Source organism: Mytilus trossulus, chromosome 3 (assembly GCF_036588685.1).
Source record: "Mytilus trossulus isolate FHL-02 chromosome 3, PNRI_Mtr1.1.1.hap1, whole genome shotgun sequence".
NCBI classification, from domain to species: Eukaryota; Metazoa; Mollusca; class Bivalvia; order Mytilida; family Mytilidae; genus Mytilus; species Mytilus trossulus.
In genome coordinates this window covers 71309086-71332614 of record NC_086375.1, presented here as the reverse complement: position 1 = coordinate 71332614, position 23529 = coordinate 71309086, and the positions used below count along the sequence as shown (strand labels likewise).

Genomic DNA, 23529 nt, shown 5'->3' with positions numbered 1-23529 from the left:
TTCCCAAGGGTATTATTAAGCTCATTAGTTAGTACTTACGGGATATACGATATAAATACCATATCCTTCTGAATTTCTCCGTTGATGAATTTGGAAACTATAACGATACTAAAATCCATCAGGCATAGTTGACCTTGGATATATTAGGCTAAACTGTTCGTAAGGTCCCTTTTAGTTATAATAATCCTAAGGTATTTATATATTAGTATGTTGAAATAAATCTAGAAAAGCGCTTCGATCGCACCAAATTTATAAATAATTAAAGTATTAACATTTTTCCGTATTGCGGGATTAACAACGGGACAGGAATCGCAAAACAACAATTTACAATTTGATGGAATTTGATGCGACTGTCATGTAAGTGAGAGGTTTAGCACTTTAACACTTGGCTCAATCCACCATTTTCTACATAAGAAAATGTCTGTACCAAGTCAATAATATAACAGTTGTTTTCCATTCGTTCGATTTTTTTTTTTCGATTTTACTATTTGATAAGGGCCGGCCGGACTTTCCGTTTTGAATTTTCCTTGTGAGTTCAGTATTATTTTTGGTTTTACTTGTTCAACTTATTTCAGAATTTAAATCATTTAAAAAAAACAATGATGTGACTCAAAAATTACAAGTCACTGTACAACCTCCCACAATGTATTTCTGCCTTTTTATTATTATACAATACAAGATTTAATCATGTATTTAGAAAGACTTTATTTCACTACTGGCTACAACAATGTGTTAACAATAGTCAGCATTTAATCTTTATTTCGGCAATATAAATTAATAAATATATGGCACCGTCACTGCCAGCTACCGGCATCTACCTTTTGGTGTAACAATGACAACAATTGTACTTTGTAATAGCAGTTACATTTTTTTCGGGCAATCAAAAAGAACACAATACAGGTACACGAAACAATTCATTTGCATTTACATGGAAATAATATCCGACAGCATCAGAGTTTTCCTCTCTTCTCATGAATGTGTCGTTTTGTGTCTTGAGGTCCCTGATTTTTTACTGCTTGCAGAAGAAGTGCCTCTTTTTCTGTGTGAAACCTAAATATAACAAACAAGAAAGTGTGTAATTTGGAACATTCTTTATTGAAATGACATAGAACCCGAAAACATTTTTTATCAACTGAAAACACAAGTTTAAATCGATGTAGTTTGATTAACAACTCTTTACAAGTTTAAAACCGACAGAAAAATAACGATGACAGAATAGATAAAATTCAAGCGGTCTTTGTCTGAGTCTATAACGGTGGAAACTCTTTTTTATTTTTAAATCTCATTTGCTTGTCACAAGAACATAGAATAAATAATGTGAACTTTATAGGTAAAAATGGTAAATACAAAATAAACTATAACATAATTCTTACATCAGAACATGATTTTCTTCTTTGTTTTCCGTTTATGATATGTTTAGAAGTTGAAGTGCCCGGTCTTTCCTCTCCTTTACTCCTTTCTCTCCATTGTGTCATTCTGTATTCTAAATCAGTCAGCACTTTTTTACTTGTCTCCAATTCGGGCAATGTCGTATCAAAGAAAAGAAAATTAATATCAAGTATTTTCATTAAACTGATAATGCTGTCATTTTCTTTTTCCATTTTTTTGAAAATTCTGTAAGCTTCGTAAAAATCATGTTCCGTAAATTCGTTCTTTCTATTATGTCGAGTCTTCAGCAATTTTATAGATTCAGTGTCCAACATCTTTATTGTTAAATATTTCAGGAAAGTAGCGTCTATCACAGACAGGTTTGAACGATGTATATACATAAAGTATCTCTGACAAAGCATTTCCTTCAGCATGTCAACTGATTTAGCAGACGATTTCCGGTTGAAGAGTCTGTTATAATTGTTGGTGCTCAGTACCAATACATCAGATTCCCTTGTAACAGTTGTTGTTTCTAAGTGAGTCTTGAGTCCAACAATAACTTCAACAGCACCTGTTAAGTGAAAATAATATGCATAATTTTTATAGATTTTCTATCCTTTTTGGGCAACAATACAAACAAATATTCAATTACTTTAGTTAAAGACCGACATTCTTAGAAAGTCAAGAACTGTTACAAAACTCTTTTCAAAAACTGTTTTATTTTACTCAGAGTAAGGTTTTCCCCATGATCAGGTAAGGATTTTCTGAGATTGCAATTGATTTTATAAAATATTTTTTTTTAAAATAATATGATACCAGAATCACACGTATACTTGTGCGAAGATTGGAAGAATTGTAAGCATAATTTCAACCAATTTTCACTTTTTCATTGATGTATGGTAACTGACAGAAAAATGCATCATAATATTACCTAATATTTAGAGGCTAGAATGAACTAAATGTGTTTCAACGTCAATTTTTTCACCTAACAGTTTCTGCTAAATTGAAATATTTTTCAAGAAACATGCATAGAAAGTGGACCTTTCAGCAACAATTTATACCAAGAAGGATTATCTTTTGAAAAGGTTCTTTTTTTTCAGAAAATATATACAAATACCTTATAAAGTTGAACAGCAATTTAAAGAATACATTTAAAAAAATGGAGTTTGCTTATTTATTAAATTTCTGACCAGTTGAACAGTTTTGTTTTATAAAACAAATTGCAATTTGGTCAGAATTTCAAATAAGTTGCAATAGATGAAGAGCAACACTAACAGTCAAGTCACAGTAGTACGGAGTAATATCATGATTTGACCCATCATTACTGCTATACGTTATAGCATCACCAGTCTCTATTAGTCTTAACACATTATTTCTAAATATAAAAATAAACAAAGGAATTTCTTATATTTGTATTAAAAGTACTGCACGAACAGACTTCCAATCACACTTACCGACCACTTCATTTGCTCCTAGAAGACACATCTGATAAGGCCGATGAGATGTGCGTCGTCTTTGTAGGGTTTCGTAAGGTGTGTAGTTAATACCATTATCTCTAAAATAAGATAAGGAAAGAATTACTAATACAGTAATTATAATAAACAATCCTAACAAAGGAACATTTTTTCTACATAGAATATCAATATAATATTATGGTATCATACAACCCAAGGATAAACAAATATCGATAACTCATGATCAATGTTGGTAATATATTTTCATGATTACATGATGAATTGCACATAAGAACACAGTTACAGTTATCTATTGTAACGCTAAACCTATTCGTGTATATAGCTGGGGGTACTTTTTGGTGAATTGAACGTGAATCCTTGTAGTTTCAATTTAATAGTATCTTGATAAACCCAGAAACTCTGTCAGTATAGTAACATATAAATAGTTATCAAAGGTACCAGACTTATAATTAAATACGCCAGATGGGCGTTTCGTCTACACAAGACTCACCAGTGACGCCTAGATCAAATTTGTCATGAAGACAAAAAAGTACAAAGTTGTAAAGCATTAAGGACCCAAATTCCTAGAAGTTATGCCAAGTACGGATATTTCTAAAAATTCATACTTTTGTAAACAGGAAATTTACAAAAATTACCATATAATTGATATTCATGTCAACACCGAAGTGGTGACTACTGGGCTGTAGAAACCCTCGGGGAGGAAACGTTCACCAAGAGTGGCATCGATCCAGTGGTGAAAATAGTTATCAAAGGTATCAGACTCATAAAATACTACATATAAAATAAATGAAATCGAACAAGGAATAAATTTTGTCCCATATTTTCGGATCTGTGTTTGAGTAATATTTCAGCAAAATTAGCAATTTTTGTTTAATGTTTTTACAATTGGTGTGTTATAAATTCAAACGCAAAACTTTTAAAAATGTTAGGACCTCAATGCTCTTTAACTTCATACTTTATTTGACCTTTTCAACATTTTGGATTCGATCGTCACTGATGAGCCTTTTGTAGACGAAACGCGTGTCTGGCGTAAATTTGAAATTTGAATCCTATAGTATCTATGATGAGTTTATTTACGACTATGAATTTTGAATAACTTGTTTTAAGTAAGTAGAAATTGCAGTTGTTCAGAGTCAAAATAGAATTGCAACGACTTCACTTCACTCGAGTTGAATTTTGCAACCTGTTAAACCTTTCCTTCAACCATCCTGCTAAAACAGGAACACTATTTCAATAATCTGCGCATTGGCGCATAGCACGTGTTTCTTAAAACTCCCTCATGAAAATACCCATATTTTTATCATTTTTACCTATTATGTCTATTTGTTTTGTTTACTGTGACACATGTGTTCAATATAATGCTGTTTTTTTTTTGCGACTGTCATACCAATGAGAGGTTTGGCAAGCTGTAAAAATTAAATTTAATTCACAATTTTCGACATTAGAAAATGGTTGTACCAATTAAGACAGGAATATGACAGTTGTTATCCATTCGTTTGATGTGTTTGAGAGTTTGGAATATTCCTCCGAGTTCGGTAGTTTTGTTATTTTAATTTTTATGATCTTTATAAGGTTTGCTCGAGATCAAACTATTGGAATGACAAAATATAAAACATTTCATTGGATACAACTAAAACAGTGTTAATGTTGCACTTTGTAAATACAGGTGTTTCTTAAAACTCGCCTCTTTTAGGGAGATCTTGAATATTCATAGAAAATTAATTCTGTTTACATACTGGTTCCCAGTTATGCTCTCTGTGTTCCATCTCATAGAGACATCACTTGGTAATGTTACCAGTAAATTTATATGTGCATATTGTTTACATTGAAATCTGTGGTAACCTTTCACTCGAGGTAGGGGTAGTTAAGAAAATTAGTGTTATTTTAAACTCTGAGAAGTTCAGGGAATATAAACGTTGAAAATATGCCGTACAGCCCAATATTTTTTCCTTTGAAAAAATTTGTGGTGCATATGAACTTTCAATTCTAGGATAAGATTTTTTTTCACAACTTCATAGTAAAAGTGGTACAGTTTTAGCCGTAAAAGGAGTTCCTATGGGAAATTGCATTGTCAATATTTACAGAAATGCAACCTTAACAGAGGGGATAAACCCCTCTATGGTCATATCTGCCCTGGGAAGTTGCTACTGTATACAGTTTTACAAAACAAGTTTATGTAACGGATATTAAAAAATACAACTAAGTTGGCGTATATTTTTTGTATTCCCCTTATTGTTTACCTGTGCTAAACATGCATGCATGCAAGACTGCATATAAATAAGCACAACGGGCATTAGTTTGCGCATTAAATAAATGATGTGTTCGGAGAGACTTCTTTTATTTAAGGAACGTTAACAATCTATTATTTATATGGTTAAAACTATTTACCTATGAATTCAACGTTTACAAAAACATTCTGATTCATATATTTAAGAAGAAAACAAATAAAACTGTGTAACAAATAATTGGCCCTGATAAGTGAGATAAAGGTCAGAAAACTTGGAGTGACACTGGAAAGACTAGTATGTTTTTAAGGACCGAAATAGTTTTGACGATATTCATGCCCACCCTATGTAACGTGACCCATCACTCCCACGGGACGTTGAAGCAATTACATTCCGTTCAAACAAAGAGATGTTATTTAGGATTAGTTGCAATTGTTTTTAATGTTCTCGGTGTGATGCTGCTAGAATTAATCATGCTACCCATTTGTGCATGGTTAATTATTTTTATTGAAAGTTATTATCATCATTTTATTTTTTGTAAAGTTTATTTAACACTTAATAAAAGGAATCGTTTTGAATGAATAGCAGTTTTCTTTAAAAAGTGCAAGTACCTTCATGTATGTAAAAGATAATATGCAAGTCATTTTCAAAAACATGTATACATTCGGTGACAGCAAAACAGTTGGTTTTAGATATGATAGAATTACTAACGATGTTAAATAAACCTGAGAGTAGTATTGAAAGTCATCGATACAATACATTGTATATAGCATGTTGTAGCTAGTTATCTAAATTACCAAATTGCAGATCAAATTCAAATTCAACTGCTTGAAAACAAGATAAGTGTTCCCACTTAACACTTTGGCATTTCGAATGTTGCATCAAAGAAACAATTATATAATCAAGCTGTATCCGAGCTATTTCTGTATCAAGCTTTGTTGATTTCAGGAAAACAGCTCTTTTAGTCGACTACTAAAGTAAAAAATCAGATAATGTGAAAATTTTCCTGATTGTTGACAATAACAAACTTAAAGTTAATGGTATTAATTTAAACGCAACTGTCAATGTTAACGAATCTAACAAATTACATCAAGGAGAGGAAATGAGAATTCGCGTGTTTTTACTTCGATGAGATTGTTGTTTTCCACTTTCTTACATCATATTTAAACATTTCTTCTTTAGTTTAATACTTTAACAATTAAAAAAGAAATATTCAGAAATACCAAACGATGTTGTAGGTAAGTAAATACATGAATCTGTGATACTCTGAATTTTATTGAAGCAAAATACTTTTTGAAAATAACCCTTTTATACTTTTATTAAAAAATGTGTTTTTTTCTCTCTTTTATTATTATTTACCTTTGGACTACATTTCATGAACAGATGAATGGAGAAAAGTGCATAAAAATAGTTTTTAATTACTTTGAGTAAAATTATTTAATATATATATTTAAAAATCACTCTAAAAAATCAGATACTTTGATGTAATAACAATTATTATAATTATTCTAATTTTATATCCTGTTTTGATACAAAAAACACTCGTTTTTATCATTTTATAGATCCTATCTAAATTATTAAAAGTGTTGAGAAATGTCATAAACATACATCGTGTATGATGTATTAACAACGTTCTAAAAAATATATAACGAACAATCCTATTTGACTTGAGCCATAACGTCGTTGGGTTGGACACTGATTCAGTTTTTTATAACTTCCATGGACCAACCCCGACTCCTATGGAAGCTTGGAAAATGAATATAGTACCAATTTGTATAAACATAATTATGTCAAAGTTCAAATGGAACTCTTTAGTTTCATTAGGGGAAGAGCCGGACAATAAACATTACAAAATTATTAAAAGTCCGTTACCCCTCAAACATTCCATCTGCTCTTTCTATGCCATGCATGATTATAAATTTCCCATTGGAGTTTTAACATTCCGATTGAAAAACAACTAAATGTGCATATAAAAGCTATGAACTAAAGTGTACATGAATAAAAGAAGATTTGGATTATAACTCTGAAACTAGTAATCATCATTTTAAAATGTCATTCAAATTTCAAATGCACAGTATTATATAAACCAAGTGGTGTAGTGTGAGATTACCAATGAGACAAACATCAATTTATGACAAAAATGACGTAGAAGTTAACAACTATATTCTTTACTTAGAAACTTTTATAACTTATTTCATAAAACAATACGTATGTCCAAATTATCAGTGTAGTATTTTTACAAAACATTTAAAGAAATTCTTCACAAAATCCAGAACTAATCGAAATGCTCAACTATAAAACACCTTTAAAATAGAAATTAATTCATTTGGAATAAAATTGTCTTTCGATGTAAAAATTTACAAAAGTTTGTAGTTTTGAAAAATGATGTAAAAATGATGTTCAACATCAATATGTTGCAAATTAATATTAGGATATTTGTATTAAGGAATTTGTGCTGATTTTTTCAGAATATATTTTCGAAAATGTGTTTGAATCCCAATAGATATTCAAATCACATGAGGTCTTAATAATATCTTTCTAGATTGAATCCCTTTTTCGGATAACATATGCATCAGTAGGAACATCAAAGGAAGTTGCAATAAAACCATATCCCCCACACTTGGTCTAATCAAAGTCAGACTAGACTATGTGCAGCAATGACAAGTAGTTGTTTTTAAACAAATATAATATGTTCTTTTTGTTACGTTTCGAATCATGAATTGCATACACAAAGATATCAAACTTCTCAAAACTAATTTCCATATTCTTACTTTGGAAGAAGATCTGGTAATATTCGTTGAAGTTCTCCCCAGATTTCAGGATATTGTGTCTTATGTGAAGCTTGATCTGCTATCACCTCTGCTTCGCCTCTAAAAATAAATATAAAGCTAGAATTCTGCTATATATATCTGTTATACAATATTTTAGACTATATCGTCACCATCATCCCCATCCGGACGGAGTAAACCTCGGGGTTCAAGTATCTCTTCTGATTGCAACAATTACATGGACGTTCGCTTGTTGTGTGGGATGTATGCAGCCACGTCCTGTTGGAATATGGTTGTTAAGCGCTACCTCATGTAGGGAATTGTCACGTTCTAAGCACATTGAAGGACACTTTTAATAGCCCACAAAAAAGCTTGTAGTCAACAAAATGTCTGTGCCTTTTCAGTTTGAATCTTTTTCGAGTAGCAGTTCCTGTACACCAAATGCCCCCCCCCAAAAAAAAAAAAAAATTGATCAGTTTTATAAGATTTTAAATAAGATCATCAATGAAAATAACATTTTCTTAATTACGTGCATCTGATGCCCTTTTCTGGCTTTAATTTTATCAGGGACACCCAAGTAAAAATATCTAAAAGTCAGGGTGCTGTGGTATCTTATTTATCAACAGAAAATCATGCCTATATCAAAAATATTCTTTTTTTGCACAAACACATTCAACTAATCAAAATAATTTTACTTCATTTGTTAAATTATTAATCAAATCAAACCTGAGCATAAAAAATATGTTCTCGACTGGCTGACCCTGTCGTACAACAGGACTTCCATAATGCATTGTTTCCTTTTGTAAAGCTATTGTCATTGATTTCTTCATTTTTGGCAGCCATTGTTTAAATAGGGGATTATTCTCTACAAATTCTGTCTTTTCATGGAATTCCCTCTCAAGGACATCCCTCACAGATCTATTATACAATGCCCTGTCGACCACCATTAAATCTGTGTCTTCATCTGTCACCACACTGGCAGTTCTCACACAATCCTCCTTAATCAGAGCAACTTCTCCAAATGCCTGACCCTCATCTACAAGTTATCGAGACGGACATTTACAATAAAATATCTTTACATTTGTAAATGAAGATTGTGAATTATAAGAAGATATCGTTTTAACTTAAGCTTTGAAATAAAAATATCTACTGTTCTAAAAGGTGGCCTTAATTAACTATTGGTGCCAGGCGCATATTTTGAAAAGCTGCCCAAAGCTAACCATCCTGTTTATTTTTTCCAAAAAAACTATCCAAGAAGCAAGTATATATTTATGACAGTCTTGACTAAGCCCGGCAGAGCAGAAGACGATAACCCGATGGATGCACCAATTCTTGCTTCATTCGTTACTCATGCCCACAGGCACTCGTCTCAGAAAAAACCCGTGTTATATGGGCGTTTTTCAATAAAAGCGTACTTTTCAGACCTAAAAAAAAATGGAAAATCAACTTGTCTAAAATTTAATTTCAAGAGTTATTTTGAATACCTCTATAATAGACCTGCTTGTAAACAAAAAGTGCAATCTTAAATATTCTTTAAAATTATATTATTTGCATAATTTGTGTACTGTTTCGTAGGGGACTTTTGTCCCCTACGAAACTTCTTCTAAACACACACACTTTTTGCAATTTTAAATGTTTCCGATTGACATTCTAGTTTGTTTACTTTAAATACTAGACAAATATCATTTTTTTCTGAATTGGAAAACCATTTTTATCGATAAAGATTAGACAGTACTTCACACCTGAAGGTTCAACTCATGTTACGTAGTGGACATTTTGATGCGTTTCGTAGTGGACAAAACCGTTTCGTAGTGGACAAAAAGTTTCGTAGTTGACATCAACCCTATTATAGGTTTATAAAACCATAATAAAAATTACATGAAACTAACCCTTGATATTTGTTTTGCACGAATATAATTGAAAAAAGATTTAAAAAGAAATGCATGGTAGTGGTAGTGTCCACTACGAAACGTTTTTCGCCCATACTTGTTTCGTAGGGGACCGTTTCGTAAGGGACGTATTCGCATATTTTATTTTTTCCCCACAATCCCTATATTGCAATAGTAACATGACTGATTGTATTCATCAAAGCATTTATCAAGCTGTACACTGATATTTTTTTCATAATTTTAAAACCAGATACTGAAGGAGATTTGACCCGTTTCGTAGTGGACATAATCAAAAATACGGTATCACTCTGGTCCATTTGATGTGCTCAATTTTTCTTACCAACATTTAATTGCCGTTATAAAAGCATGACTTCTTTTGTAAGACCCTAATGTTTACATCAAAAATTACATTGATTTTATAAAACTGTTTATTAGCAAATTTTAATGACTTCGTTTCGTAGTGGACATTTTGTTAGGGACACACCTTCTGAAATTAAAAAAACCTATATTAAAAGCTGTTTATTAATATATCTTGGCTCTGAACATACTTTTGATTTCTTAAAGAACTTATGTAAAGTAAAAAAAAACATTTATGTCTTCATTTTTATACGATATTTTAGAGTATGAATGTTGAACATGCGGTCTAGGGACATGCCATTTTGGTTGTTTTGGACCATTCAGGAGTCAATATCTTATCAATCCCTCTAAAAATAAACTGTTTCTTTGCTTAAAAATGTTAAATCTAATTCAATGTACTGACTGCACAAAAAATTAATCTCAAAGATCAAACACATTTTTTTTAAAGTGGCTGGGACAAGAAAATACGTTTTTTTTATTGAAAAACGCCCATATAAAGGTATAATATACGATTTTTTTCTGAGACGACTGCCTGTGCTCATGTCATTCCATCTGTTTCATTTATATCTTGGTTGGTAAATATTCCTATATATGCATATGTATTCTGAGAAAACCTTACGATGGTATATAGAAACATACAGACATACATAATATATTATAAGGCATATAATATGTGTACAAGTTATGAGTTAGCAGCAAATAAAAGACTTCTGATAGAAGAAAAGAATGGTTTGAAGGCTTACATTTTTCAGAGAGAATCAATTTTGTTTTTATTTATGATTCTAATGAAATTATACAACTTTTTAATTGTTGATTGTTTTAAGGAAAATTAATAACTGCTTTAAGCTTTATGGTTTAGTGTTGGTACTGTGGTTTTTTTTAATGCCACATGGATTTACGAGTTTTGAACATCGAAACACTACTTGAGTCTTTCCGCTAAAAAAAGACCAGAAGCACCCGGACATTTCCTCACTAGGGAGAAAATATTGAAATACGTTTTACATGTTGTAAGTTAGTTCAGACAGATCCAAGTACTGTAATTATGATTTGTTCAATTATATCCATATATGTAAACACTTGTTATTGAAATAAAAACCTTCTACCATTACATTATAACGACCCAAACTCAACACGTTCAATCTATGGAAATGGAAACAGTTAATTGTAAATAATTTTGGTAGAAACAGGACTGGCATTTGCATGTCACATTAATGTTTCATTAAAACTAACTTGAGGTCCATACATGTTGTCCAAGTTGTGTTCTATCAAGTAGCTTATCAAGTTTCGCTTTTGCGAGAACTTTTTCCACATGCTGACGTATTTCCTGATCATTTTCTTTGTCTTGAACAACGTAGATTGAAACCCTGCCTTTTAAAATAACATAAAGCCTGAAAAACATATAGATATTGTAAGTAATTTTTGTTGGTTATATCCTGTTATTTGAACTTTAAATAAGAGAACGTTATGCCTCTTAAAATAACATATAGCCTGAAAAACATATCGATCTTATACATTTGTAAGTTATTTTTGTTGGTTATATCCTGTCATTTGAACTTTAAATAGAAGAAAGCTGTGATTTCTTCTAAAGTACGACATTTAAAAATAAGTGATTACTTTTTATTTTTTTCTTATATCTGATCACCCGTAGCGCTTCTATGAGTCCATTGACTTTTATCTGCATCGAATTTCAAATCATGAAAGTAAAAAAACAATGACCTGCTTAACTAGACTGTAAAAAGATATATTTTGTGGTACTGCATTCTTCGGAGCAGAGTACAGCATCCAAATTATAATTGGTGTAAACATTTGTCACTATAACATCATTTCATAAAATACCAAGGAAGCAAACAATAACTCACCTGTCACCACTGTCACCCTGTCTGATGATAACATTGTCCTCATTTGTTCGCATAAAGATACAGTGACGAATTACATCCTTCACGATATCTAAAAATAAAAATATTTTTTTACAGGTTTGAACTGAAAAATATGAAATATAAATCATTACTTTTCTGATAGATTAATATCATGGAAAAAACTTTTTTTATATACATGTATATCACAGAGTTTTAACAATAAAATGGCAAACAGTGGGATTGGGAAATCAAAGTGGTCTTTCGATTACCGATGTTTTAATTCAGGCTTTAGAAACTATAGGTCATTATATATTTATGAGTTTGACTGTCCCTTTGGTATCTTTCGTCCCTCTTTTAGAGACAATGACAAATTCTTGATTTTGGTGCCGGTGATGTCTTTCTAAACACCGCAGGTTTCTTCATTTCTAGTTTGAGGACAAAGAGAATAGCACAAATGTTAGGTAGAAGTTTATAAGTTTGAATTCAATACATTTAATTGATATATTTTAGAAGATAAACTTTTATCCCCTAGCTGGTGCAATAAGGTATTTGTCAAAAAACTTAGAACTTGTGCGACAACCCTGAACAAATTTTTTATAATCTGTACAAATTTTTTATAATTGTTATTTGAGATATATTTCTCTATTGGTACCGATTGGTCTAACTAATGTTGATGTTACATTCATTCTTTCTAAGGGAAGAAGGAACATTTTACCAATTGAATTTTGTAAAAGATTTGCGAAAGATACCAGAGGGACATAAAAAGTCACTCACGCTCATATGTCAGAAACAAACAGACAACAGCATATTGATATGTGCATAGACCACTAACGTTATTTCCTTCTTATAGCACATATGTGTCTGCAATATTTTAGATTTTTCATTAATTTGCTTTTCAAAATCCTATGGGTAATGACATTTTTCAGTGATTTACGTAGCAAAGATGCAATTCTTCAAACCGTAGTTTTAACTTGTCAAAAGATAAAAAGAAATCCTTATTTTGACACGAAGAAATAAATCAAAAGCAACAAAAAAACTGCATACCAATAAATTATTTAACACTAAAAGGCATTTTGTCAAACACCAATAAAGGTGAATAAGTTCATAATGTCCCATTATGACGGTTGACTGTATCAATCCAAAACACATTAAAAACTCGTTACCAAATATTCTATTAATAATCTTCAATGAAAATATTCTAGACATGTTTATCGACATGTTAAATATGATTTTATATCGTTTTAAGTTTATGAAAGGATGTGGGGGTAGATTATTATGACAATAAGATGAAAAATAATTCACTTACTATAACCAGATGACTACTGAAACGATGTTTTTTTTCTTGCTCTAATGGCTATGGAAAGTCAAATAGAAACTTTAAAGATGGAAGGTCAGAAGAAAGTATAAAGATGAAAAACAATTATAAAATCACTTTTTCTCTGGTTTATTAACAATTGTCTTTGTGTGAAAAAGGACATTGTAAGGTAAATGACTGTGAGACAAAACAAAACACTAAAAGACACCGTTTATACACAGTCTACATTGAGTCGAATTTACCTTACCGCAGAATGCAGCTTGTTTGGGAAACAGAACATAATATATCTTTGTGAATTGTTTTTTGTTTGAATTATCCGGACAAAAATGGTAATTCATAAGTTTATTCATGGTGTTTCCGTGGTGCAATTAATTCGCATTACTCGACATGACAGACAAGTATTTAACAATACATCGAAAAGGAGAAATCATGTCTCTATTTAATATTTTATCTTTTATCTCATGTTTATATAATTCATACAGTTTTGGATTGATAATATTTATCTTTCTTGTCTATCAGAAACTGTCTAATTCTAAAATATCCGTCTATCTAATTCGTTCTTTTCCAACTATTTATGTAAACATAATATTAAGATGTGGTATGATTGCCAATGAGATCTATTTTTCTATTCATGAATCTCAAAATAACTTCATAACATTCAGAGCGTGTGTTTTGAAAACTTTTTCGGTATTGAACTAGACAAGGCTTTCAAAAACTCTCTCGGGGACCTACCGATGGTTTCAAGAAAGGTTAAATTTCTGAACGTAAACGTTAATATCAGATCTTTTAAATTAACCGGTCTTGAATTTTCAAATTTAGAAATTATTCAGATATTTAAAGATTTCGTCTCCCTCAGAAAAAAATGACGGCTTAACTTGACTACTTTTAACTTTTTTTTATCAGTCCAGCGTCACGGATGAGTCTTTTGTATTACATTCATTAATATCAATTTATCAAGCACTTGGAAAAAAACTCTTTTGCACTTTTGTTGATTTTTCGAGAGCCTTTGATACAATCTCTCATTCATCTTTATGGATAAAATTACAAAAGGCGAATATTTCTGGGAAAATTTTTAAAGTTATATATAGTATGTATAGTGATGTTAAATCTTGCGTAAGGAATGGGAACGAAGTGTCATCCGTTTTTAACTGTAACATTGGAGTGAGACAGGGAGAAAACTTATCCCCCTTTTTATTTGCTGTTTATTTAAACGATCTGGAGTCTTTCTTTGCTGAGAATGATGTTCAGAACTTGCAAGTTATCAAAAATATTTGCCAAAATCATATGCATATATATATTAATAGTTATCAAAGGTACCAGGATTATAATTTAGTACGCCAGACGCGCGTTTCGTCTATATAAGACTCATCAGTGACTTTTCGTTCTTTTGTACGCCGACGACACTATAATTATATCTGAAACGGCCGCATCAATGCAACACGCCTTAAATGTTTTTGAAAGATACTGTGTTCGATGGAAGTTAAACGTGAATTTATCGAAGACAAAGGTTGTTGTGTTCTGCAAACGGAAATCAAGAACATTACCAAAGTTTCAAATATTTAACCAGTCTATTGAAATTCAGGATTCTTATCCATATCTAGGAGTAACCTTCAATTACAATGGTTCATTTGCAACAGCGAAGAAACGTCTAAGCGAACAAGCACAGAAAGCTCTTTTTAGTCTCTATACAAAGATACGTAACCTCTCAATACCTGTCGACTTACAATTACAACTCTTTGAGGCACTTGTACTTCCAATTCTGACATATGGATGTGAAATATGGGGATTCGGAAACAATTACATGTTGGAAAAAATCCATCTACAGTTTTGCCGGAATGTGTTGAAAATTAGATCGTCGACACCAAATTTTATGACATATGGAGAACTTGGTCGTACACCAATATATACCGTAATAAAATGTAGAATGGTGTGTTTTTGGAACAAACTTCTCAACAATGAAAATAAACTTAGCAGTATACTATATCAAATTATGTTCAACTTAAAAGATGATCCAAATTCAAATGGATGGATTATATTAAATCGATCCTAGACAACGCCGGCCTAAGCTATATTTGGACTCAGCAATCACCATAAGATATAATTCAACTTAAAATCGTACTGACAGAAAAACTAAAGGATGCATTCATTCAACAATGGCATAGTCAAATTGACAATTCTTCCAGAGGAGAATTTTATGGACTTTTTAAAACAATCTTTGGCTTAGAAAACTATCTTTTAAAATTATCACCATTTGAACGTAAATATATTTCAAAATTAAGATGCTGCAATGTAAAAATTCTAGTAGAGCTGGGAAGATGGTATAATATTCCAAAAGAAGAGAGGACATGTAATTTGTGTTTAACTGCAGTTGGCAATGAATACCATTATTTATTTGAATGTAATTCTGTATTAGTAAAAAATATCAGAAATCAGCATATTCCAGAGTACTATGTGAAATATCCAAGTGAAGCAAAAATGAAAGGACTACTGTCATTGACTTATATTAACGTACTTAAAAATGTGTCTTTATTCATTTCAAAGTTAACAAAAATATTATAATAAATATTATAATATAAAGTAAGGTAATTTTCTAAATATTTCATTCCTAAGTTGTTTTATTTATTTATTTAATTTTATGTGATTGTATTTTTTAATTTACCTCTTGTTTCACATGTCAATGTGACTGAGTGTTTTTGAAATAAAGCATATTGTATTGTATTGTATTGAAGAAGAAACTTTATTCTGTTTATACAATTTATAAATCTCTTTGGCTTTAAAATTTATTCTTTTTGTTTGAGCGTTCCCGATAAAGGTTTAACAAGAAAAGCGCTTTGGGAGTTTTATTTCCTTGTCATTTCCTGGAAGGTGGCTTGGAAAATTGTGTTTCAAATTGGGGAAACCTGTATTCAAACACTTCATAATTTCAAGAATATAACAATACGAAGAAGTGATATGATTGTCCATGAGACGACTATCATATACCAGAATCAAAATGACGTGGAATTAAACCACAATAGGTTATTGTTAGGATTTCAACAATTATGAGCATAAACCCATACTGATAATCAGCAATATTTGTACCTTTATCAAAAAGGAGCAAGCCAAAGCCGACCGTGTGAGTTCTGTAAAGACAGTCAAGGTCGCTATAAACTCCCATCATCATCAATTTACGGAACTTAGAATATTTGCTCCTTAATTTTATATTTCAGTCATTTGTCAACTTAATTAGTGTATGTTGCCCTTGTGTTTTTACTTTTCTATATAATATATTATAAAGTCCACCCTAGTATATTTCGTTCCACAACAATAATTGTCAGAGTAGTTCTAGCGTAGGTCGACGTTATGTATCATATTTTCTCTTTGCGAGCACTTTTCTTACTTTGGTGCATTTATAAAAAGGAAAGCAACGTATAATTTAAAAGCCCAATGAAATAAATTATTTCCGTGATTGATTATTGTTCTTTTAGAAAAGCACTTTTGAACGAAAATCAATTTTAATGACGGAATATCTTCTTGGAATTTGAATATATTAAAAAAAATAATAATTGACTAGATTTGTTAATTTTTACTGATACTATTTCACTACGCCATAATGTATTACAAAATTGAAGTAGTAATCACATATACACGTTTGATGATATTGAAAGATTAAAACAATTACATTAGTTACCATTAGTGGCCTCATTCGTGTGGTAACATACATAAATGAACCCAACAGACTTATTATCTAGGTGTGTGTCAGTTTTTTGTAATTGCGTCGTGTGATTGCTGTCTAAATGATCCTAAATGACCAACAGACTACGTCTCCTTTTATTCGCACTGATGCTTAATATTGTGACTTCGTCCATATGACTATAGAAAGGTTTTTAGGGTTTTTTTTGCTTTATAAGGTCTTCTTGAATAGTGGTGCTCAGAAATTTTGGATGACAATAATTGTTCCGGACAAATAACATTGATGGAGCAAAAAATGATTAAAAATATAGGGAATTCTTTTAAAAAACTAAATTCAAATACTACATATTCTGTCAACAAGGGTTCGTCTTGACGCCCTTATTGGAGGTGTGTGTGTGTGTGAGTTTTTTTTCGGGGGGACGCGGGTAGTTGATTGTTTATACTCTTTTCCTTCTCATTGACGTTTGTTTTTAAATGTTGATTTGACCATGCAATTTCATACTGGCATTTAAAGTTCGCTTCTTAATGGAAATCAAATACATCTGAATATTGATGGTATACAGTATTGAATCGCACTGCACTGCATGTATTCAAGTTTGAATTGATCTGCTTTTAATTCAACAACTGGTAAACTTCATTTATAATTGATAAACTTTTGAAAAAGTTTTGTATTTGTGAAATGTACTATTTAGTAATGTAATCACTTGAATAAACCCAAATGGATTTGGAAATTACTAATGTACTGACAATTCTAAAATGATCATCATTTTATCTGCAAAAAGTTACATATTCTTACCTGATTTTAAAGTTTTAAACAAGCTGGATTTATTCCGAAACCATGCTATAAGTTCTTGGCACTCAAAGTCTGTTCTTAAACTTTCTGGTTTCTCGATAACAGAAACAACTTTTTCATAAAACGATGGCATTCTATTGTTTATGTGTTTTATACTTTTGTAGTTTTAAGTCTTGAATAAGAAAATCTATCATTTATTCACAAGGCTTTATATTTAATACCTGTTACATTCCACGAATAACAAAAGTAAAATCTAAATCTATTTCTCATGCTCTTATAAAGTATAAGAAATAATCAATTCCTCTCGATTCTGGCTCCAAATTATAGAAGCGGATTAGACCCCGTTGCCATGTGACTGTTTTTCTTTCCTTATTAAACAACAAGGGTCATCAACAATTGTGATCCCTCTCGATAACACAAACATAAGTGAATTAATTGTCCTGCCATACATTTACATCTCTATATAATGGAAAATAATAAACTCGACCATAAATTTTGTCATAAAGGAAACTTGTATCCTAGATGACAACAATGCTACATTAACTCCAACCCTTTGTAGAAAAGGTAGTAAATGATACGGCTCTCGAGTTGTTGCTTATTACATTGATTTAATCATTACAATCCGACTTAAATTCCCACTAATATCATTTCACTCCTTCGGTAACAAACCAATTGGGACTGTTGTGGGCACTTAACTACTGCAATACTGCAACTGATGTAAACAATTTTTTAAGGTGTTATGCGTCTTATCAATGCATATCAAATATTACATACAAAGTAGTCATGATTATTGACATTCAAAACCTGAATTTTTAATGTCATTTTCGGTTGAAAGTTATCAAATCTATTGAAAAGAACATATACTAACAAACTTGATTTCAAATTAATATTTGAAGTGAAAGATTTACAAAAAGTTGAAATATATTTTCCAGCTTATGAAGATCATCCTTTTTTGACGTGATTTTACTTTTAAAATGTTTATAAAAACGCACTGACTTTATCACCGGATTAAATTGTCCCTATACAATTTCATCTTTATTTATATTTATTGATGGTCCTTTAAAAACATTCACCGATCCAAACAGATGCGTGAATACAATATTCAATGAGGCTTGATACGATAATGTTTCAATATCAAAGCCAATGATGTGAATACTGTAGAAACCAAAGTCACTTCGTTACAGAATATTATTTATTTTAATCAAATTGTTTATATGCATGACGACCATACTTGAATTAAGTCATATTTTCTTTTATGCAAGACAACATTGTGTCATATAATTATTACTGATGATTACCTAAAAAACACGGAGAGGAGCCGGGAAATACTGACTCGTGGTTTATTTCAATATGTTATTAAGAGGAAAATGTCTTTTAAATACTTTCAGTTTTACATATTGTTGAGTTGTAAAGACACATGAATTGTACTTTTTTAAAAGCATTTTCATTGTGACTTAATGATTTCGTGCAATACAGGTTTAAATCTTCTAAACTTTCAAAAATATGTCTTTACAAAATCAGTCATCAATTAGAATTTAGATATGTTTTTCTTTTAAAATGTGATTTATTTAGGTATTTTGTTCACAAAATAATCCATTTGTCAACAAATGATACATTAATATTCCTTCCAGTATAGATAGGATATTTGTCAGGAATTAACTATTACTTTCAACTTACAGATAGGGTGTTTGGCAGGTATTAAACATGTATGATTCTTAATGAGGCAAGATAACCATGGTGTATTTAGCTGTCAAATCAAAAACCTATAGAAAGACAAAAATCAAATATTCTAAAGTTCTAAATCAACTATGGTATAGTTCAAGTTATCCGATGATCGTTTACAATAATTCGCGAGGTCATTAAGTTTAAGGTTTCTACTTCTACTACTTTCGCCCCAGTAATTCTATCTCAAAATAAAGACTTGCATTTTGTTAAATATGATACTAAAAAGTATACAAAACTCGAATAAAAGGACCAATGCATCAATCTTAACCATATCAGTTAACGTATGAATACGATGGACAATCAAACAGATTCAACCGTCGTTGCCTGTTTATTTTGGCTGACAATATTTGTCTAGTTTTGGCAATAAAATATATAAAGGAAAGACTGATTTGTTTCAGATATTATTGTTGTCACTACATGTATTTATATATTTGATCTTTACTTTTTTCCATATTCAGGTGAAATGTGCGATTTATCTGTAAAATAACTTAGTGAGTTTTTATTTGCATTGTGGTTGTTTCGCCATAACGAGTATAGTCGGTATATTATTGACCAATTTGTATTCCAGAATTTAACTGTTGAAATCTCTAAAATAAGTACTATCAATTTTGTTACTGGATCGTATTTCGTTAGAGACAGTATAGGGCAGAAAATGTTTTACCATTAGAGTGAAGATGCCATAAAATATATTTCAAAATTTCCAATTTATGTACAATAGGAAATATAAAGGTTTTGTAAATAATTTGATTTAATTATAGTTTCTTTCTTTTTAATTCGGACTTTTTTTCGACGTCCATTATCACTGAACTATAGTTTACATTTTTGTTTAGGGGCCAGCTGAAGGACGCCTCCAGTTGTGGGATTTTCTCGCTGCATTGAAGACCCATTGATGACCATCGGGTGTTATCTACTCTTTGGTCGGGTTGTTGTCTCTTTGATACATTCCCCATTTCCATTCTCAATTTCATTGATGCAAATTATTTTCTTTTATATAATGTTGCATTTATACATCACAGTTTACATAATATTAATAAAAAAAAACATAAGCCTAAACATAATGATTAAATTTGACATATCTTTTTTTATAAAAGCTTGACTAATTATTTACTCCATGCATGATTCATTATGTTTTTAAATTATAGAAATAGTGTAAACGATTAGATCTATTGTCCAATTCAAGGATTTGTATGGTGACACTATACAAATCCTTGTCAAAATTAAATCTATTATTTTTTTAATAATTGATAATAATCATATTTGTTGAGAAAAACAAAATGAAGTACAATCAATTAAAAAAAACGTACATTTGACCATACATCCCTCATGTCCATTATATCATTCTGAAATAATTTAATTATTACTATTATATATCGCCTTTCGTGATTCGAGGTTTTATTCTTGATATTTATTTAAGGAATGACTGTAATATTTTTTCTGTCTATGAAGAAATAACATAAAAAATTTGGTGCACACTGAATAACGCGCGTAGCGGGTTATTTAACAGTGTGCACCAAATTTTTTATGTTATTTCGAATAGACAGAAAAAATATTAGTCATTTCTTATAATTTAATTCTAAATTCCATTTTAAACCGTAGAAAACCATTGAAAAACGTTGATGACGCACGTTCACATGACTAAATTATGTGTATGGGCTCATAACAAAATAACGTCAGCCAATCAAAAGACGCGTTACATGAATGGTTAATGTGGGCTTAGCAAAAGACGCTCTGTTATCCTATAGTTGGTATCCCTTGACCGTCCCGTTACTCTAGTGGGTATCCCAAGACAATTTCCTTACTCTAGGAGCTGCATGATCATGCAATCCACATTTTTTTTTCATTCTCAAGTGTAAACCCGAAACCCGGGCTTGATATGTGAAAACATATGTTTCGAAGTAACGAAGTCTAAATATTTGCATCCAGATTCGTTTTCTTCCATTAGTATTTTACTAAGGTTATATGTGTGCAAACACTAAAAACAGATAGAAAGTTACAGATTCTTGTTTTCACGAAGTTGAAATGAAAGATTTTGGATTCAGTTTTCAGTTGTTGTCTCGTTATTATAATATATGTTCTAGCTGTTACTATACTTATATACAAACACTTATAACAAAACCTTTGAATAGACTTATTAAGAAAGGATATAGTTACGATACTGTTGTCAGGTCATCAAAGATTGCATATTTTGGCGTTAATATTGATTCACTTATAGGGTCTTTGCATCGGAACTAAACACATTTATTCAAAAACCAGTTGTTGGCATGACACGGGTTATGTTCTTCTCATTATGTTATGATGGTATGATACTAAACCCCTAACGGGAAGGATTGTGCCTGATGTTCATATGACGAAATCATAATCTTTCAGTCAGTTTAATTGAAGTCTGGAGCTGGCATGTCAGTAAACTGCTGGTAGTCTGTTGTTATTTATGTATAATTGTCATTTTGTTTATTTTCTTTGGTTACATCTTCTGACATCAGACTCGGACTTCTCTTGAACTTTAAATGTACGTATTGTTATGCGTTTACTTTTCTACATTAGCTAGAGGTACTAAGGGGGGGGGGGTGTTGAGATCTCACAAACATGTTTAACCCCGCCGCATTTTTGCGCCTGTCCCAAGTCAGGAGCCTCTGGCCTTTGTTAGTCTTGTATTATTTCAATTTTATAGTTTCTTGTGTACAATTTGAAAATTAGTATGGCGTTCATTATCACTTAACTAGTATATTTGTTTAGGGGTCAGCTGAAGGTTGCCTCCGGGTGCGGGAATTTCTCGCTACATTAAAGACCTGTTGTGGACCTTCTGCTGTTGTGTTTTTTCTACGGTCGGGTTGTTGTCTCTTTGACACATTCCCCATTTCCATTCTCAATTTTACTTATGGTATATAAAACACGTTTCAACTTTGCATTTCATATTTAGATCATAGTGTTGCCTAGAGATGCTGTCTTTTTGACACCCTTTATCGTTACAAAAAAATAAGTTTTAGATAAATATCAGCATCTATAACCTGAAGAAAATGCAAAAAAAATTGCGGTAACCGGGGTTCAAACACACAAATTTGTGAAAGGAGTAGGTCTGATGAAAAAAAATGACTATCATCAAGTTTTAAATTCAAATGGTTTGAATAAAAGGTTTGAACTAATAAGGTGATTACAGAAGTTGGTATTTGACAATTTAACGGGAGTTTACCCTATTTCATAAGTGAGGCGAGTTGGTAAACAAGAGTGTGCCAATTGTTTTGAACGTGGGGCAAGTTAGTAAAAAAGTAGGACGATTTGAAAATGGGGCGAGTTAGTGAAAAAGTAGGGCGATTTGGCAATGGGGCGAGTTGTCTAATTGTCTATAAGTCTGTCTATGTAATACAAAGAATTACAAATATCCTCTCTACAATACCATTAGATTCACGTCTCTGAACCACTACTAGATGTATGCTATAATTTTTTTGCAAGCCGGTGTCCTATAGTCATTCTTCCCCCATGCCAATTTTTCCTGGGGGAAAAACTGGATCGATCCAATATTTCCCCCCGGAAAAATTGGCATGGTCCAACTTTTCCCCTCAACGTTATAGGGGGAAAACGAGGATCAGGCCAATTTTTCCCCTTTGCGGCATGATAAGCTAGTTTTCCCCCTTTATAAATTTATAACGTCGGCGACGTCAGTTAGAAATTTTATCCTAAAAATAGAATATTAACTTTTTTGATTAGTTTGACATGGATAGAGAAAAATACTCATCGCCTTGGAGCTTTCATTCAGGAGAAGAAGTTCGATAAGGGTGAAACTTCATCAAACCTAGGGGAGATATGTACCCCCTCTCCAACCAGCATGGGAGACGTGCAGTGGATACGTGGAAGTACAGGAATTACTTCCATTATTGTGACTCGCTGTACAAGATCTACAAGAATATTCCACCTGCCCTAAAGGTGTATAGATCTATATAGGGTCGACCATGATCTAGCACTAATGATACAAATATCCACCGCAGCTACACGGACCTGGTAGTTAGTAATAAAAGGCCACCATACGGCATCCAAAAATGAAAAAAACAACATATATAGTCGGCTATAAAATGCTCCGACCATGAAAATTAG

The 23529-nt window shown here is 31.5% G+C and overlaps 1 protein-coding gene across 1 annotated transcript; it reads right to left on the bottom strand.

Moving 5' to 3' along the window:
* Nucleotides 1-734: 734 nt before the first annotated feature.
* Nucleotides 735-18478, bottom strand: LOC134709690 (uncharacterized). Its single transcript, XM_063569839.1, has 8 exons — nucleotides 17722-18478; nucleotides 11942-12029; nucleotides 11313-11470; nucleotides 8563-8872; nucleotides 7840-7938; nucleotides 2823-2923; nucleotides 1374-1939; nucleotides 735-1050 (listed from the first exon to the last, which is right to left on the bottom strand). Exons 1-8 carry the CDS (start codon nucleotides 17849-17851, stop codon nucleotides 970-972), a joined length of 1533 nt encoding a protein of 510 aa, XP_063425909.1. The 5' UTR covers nucleotides 17852-18478; the 3' UTR covers nucleotides 735-969.
* Between the last annotated feature and the right edge of the window lie 5051 nt (nucleotides 18479-23529).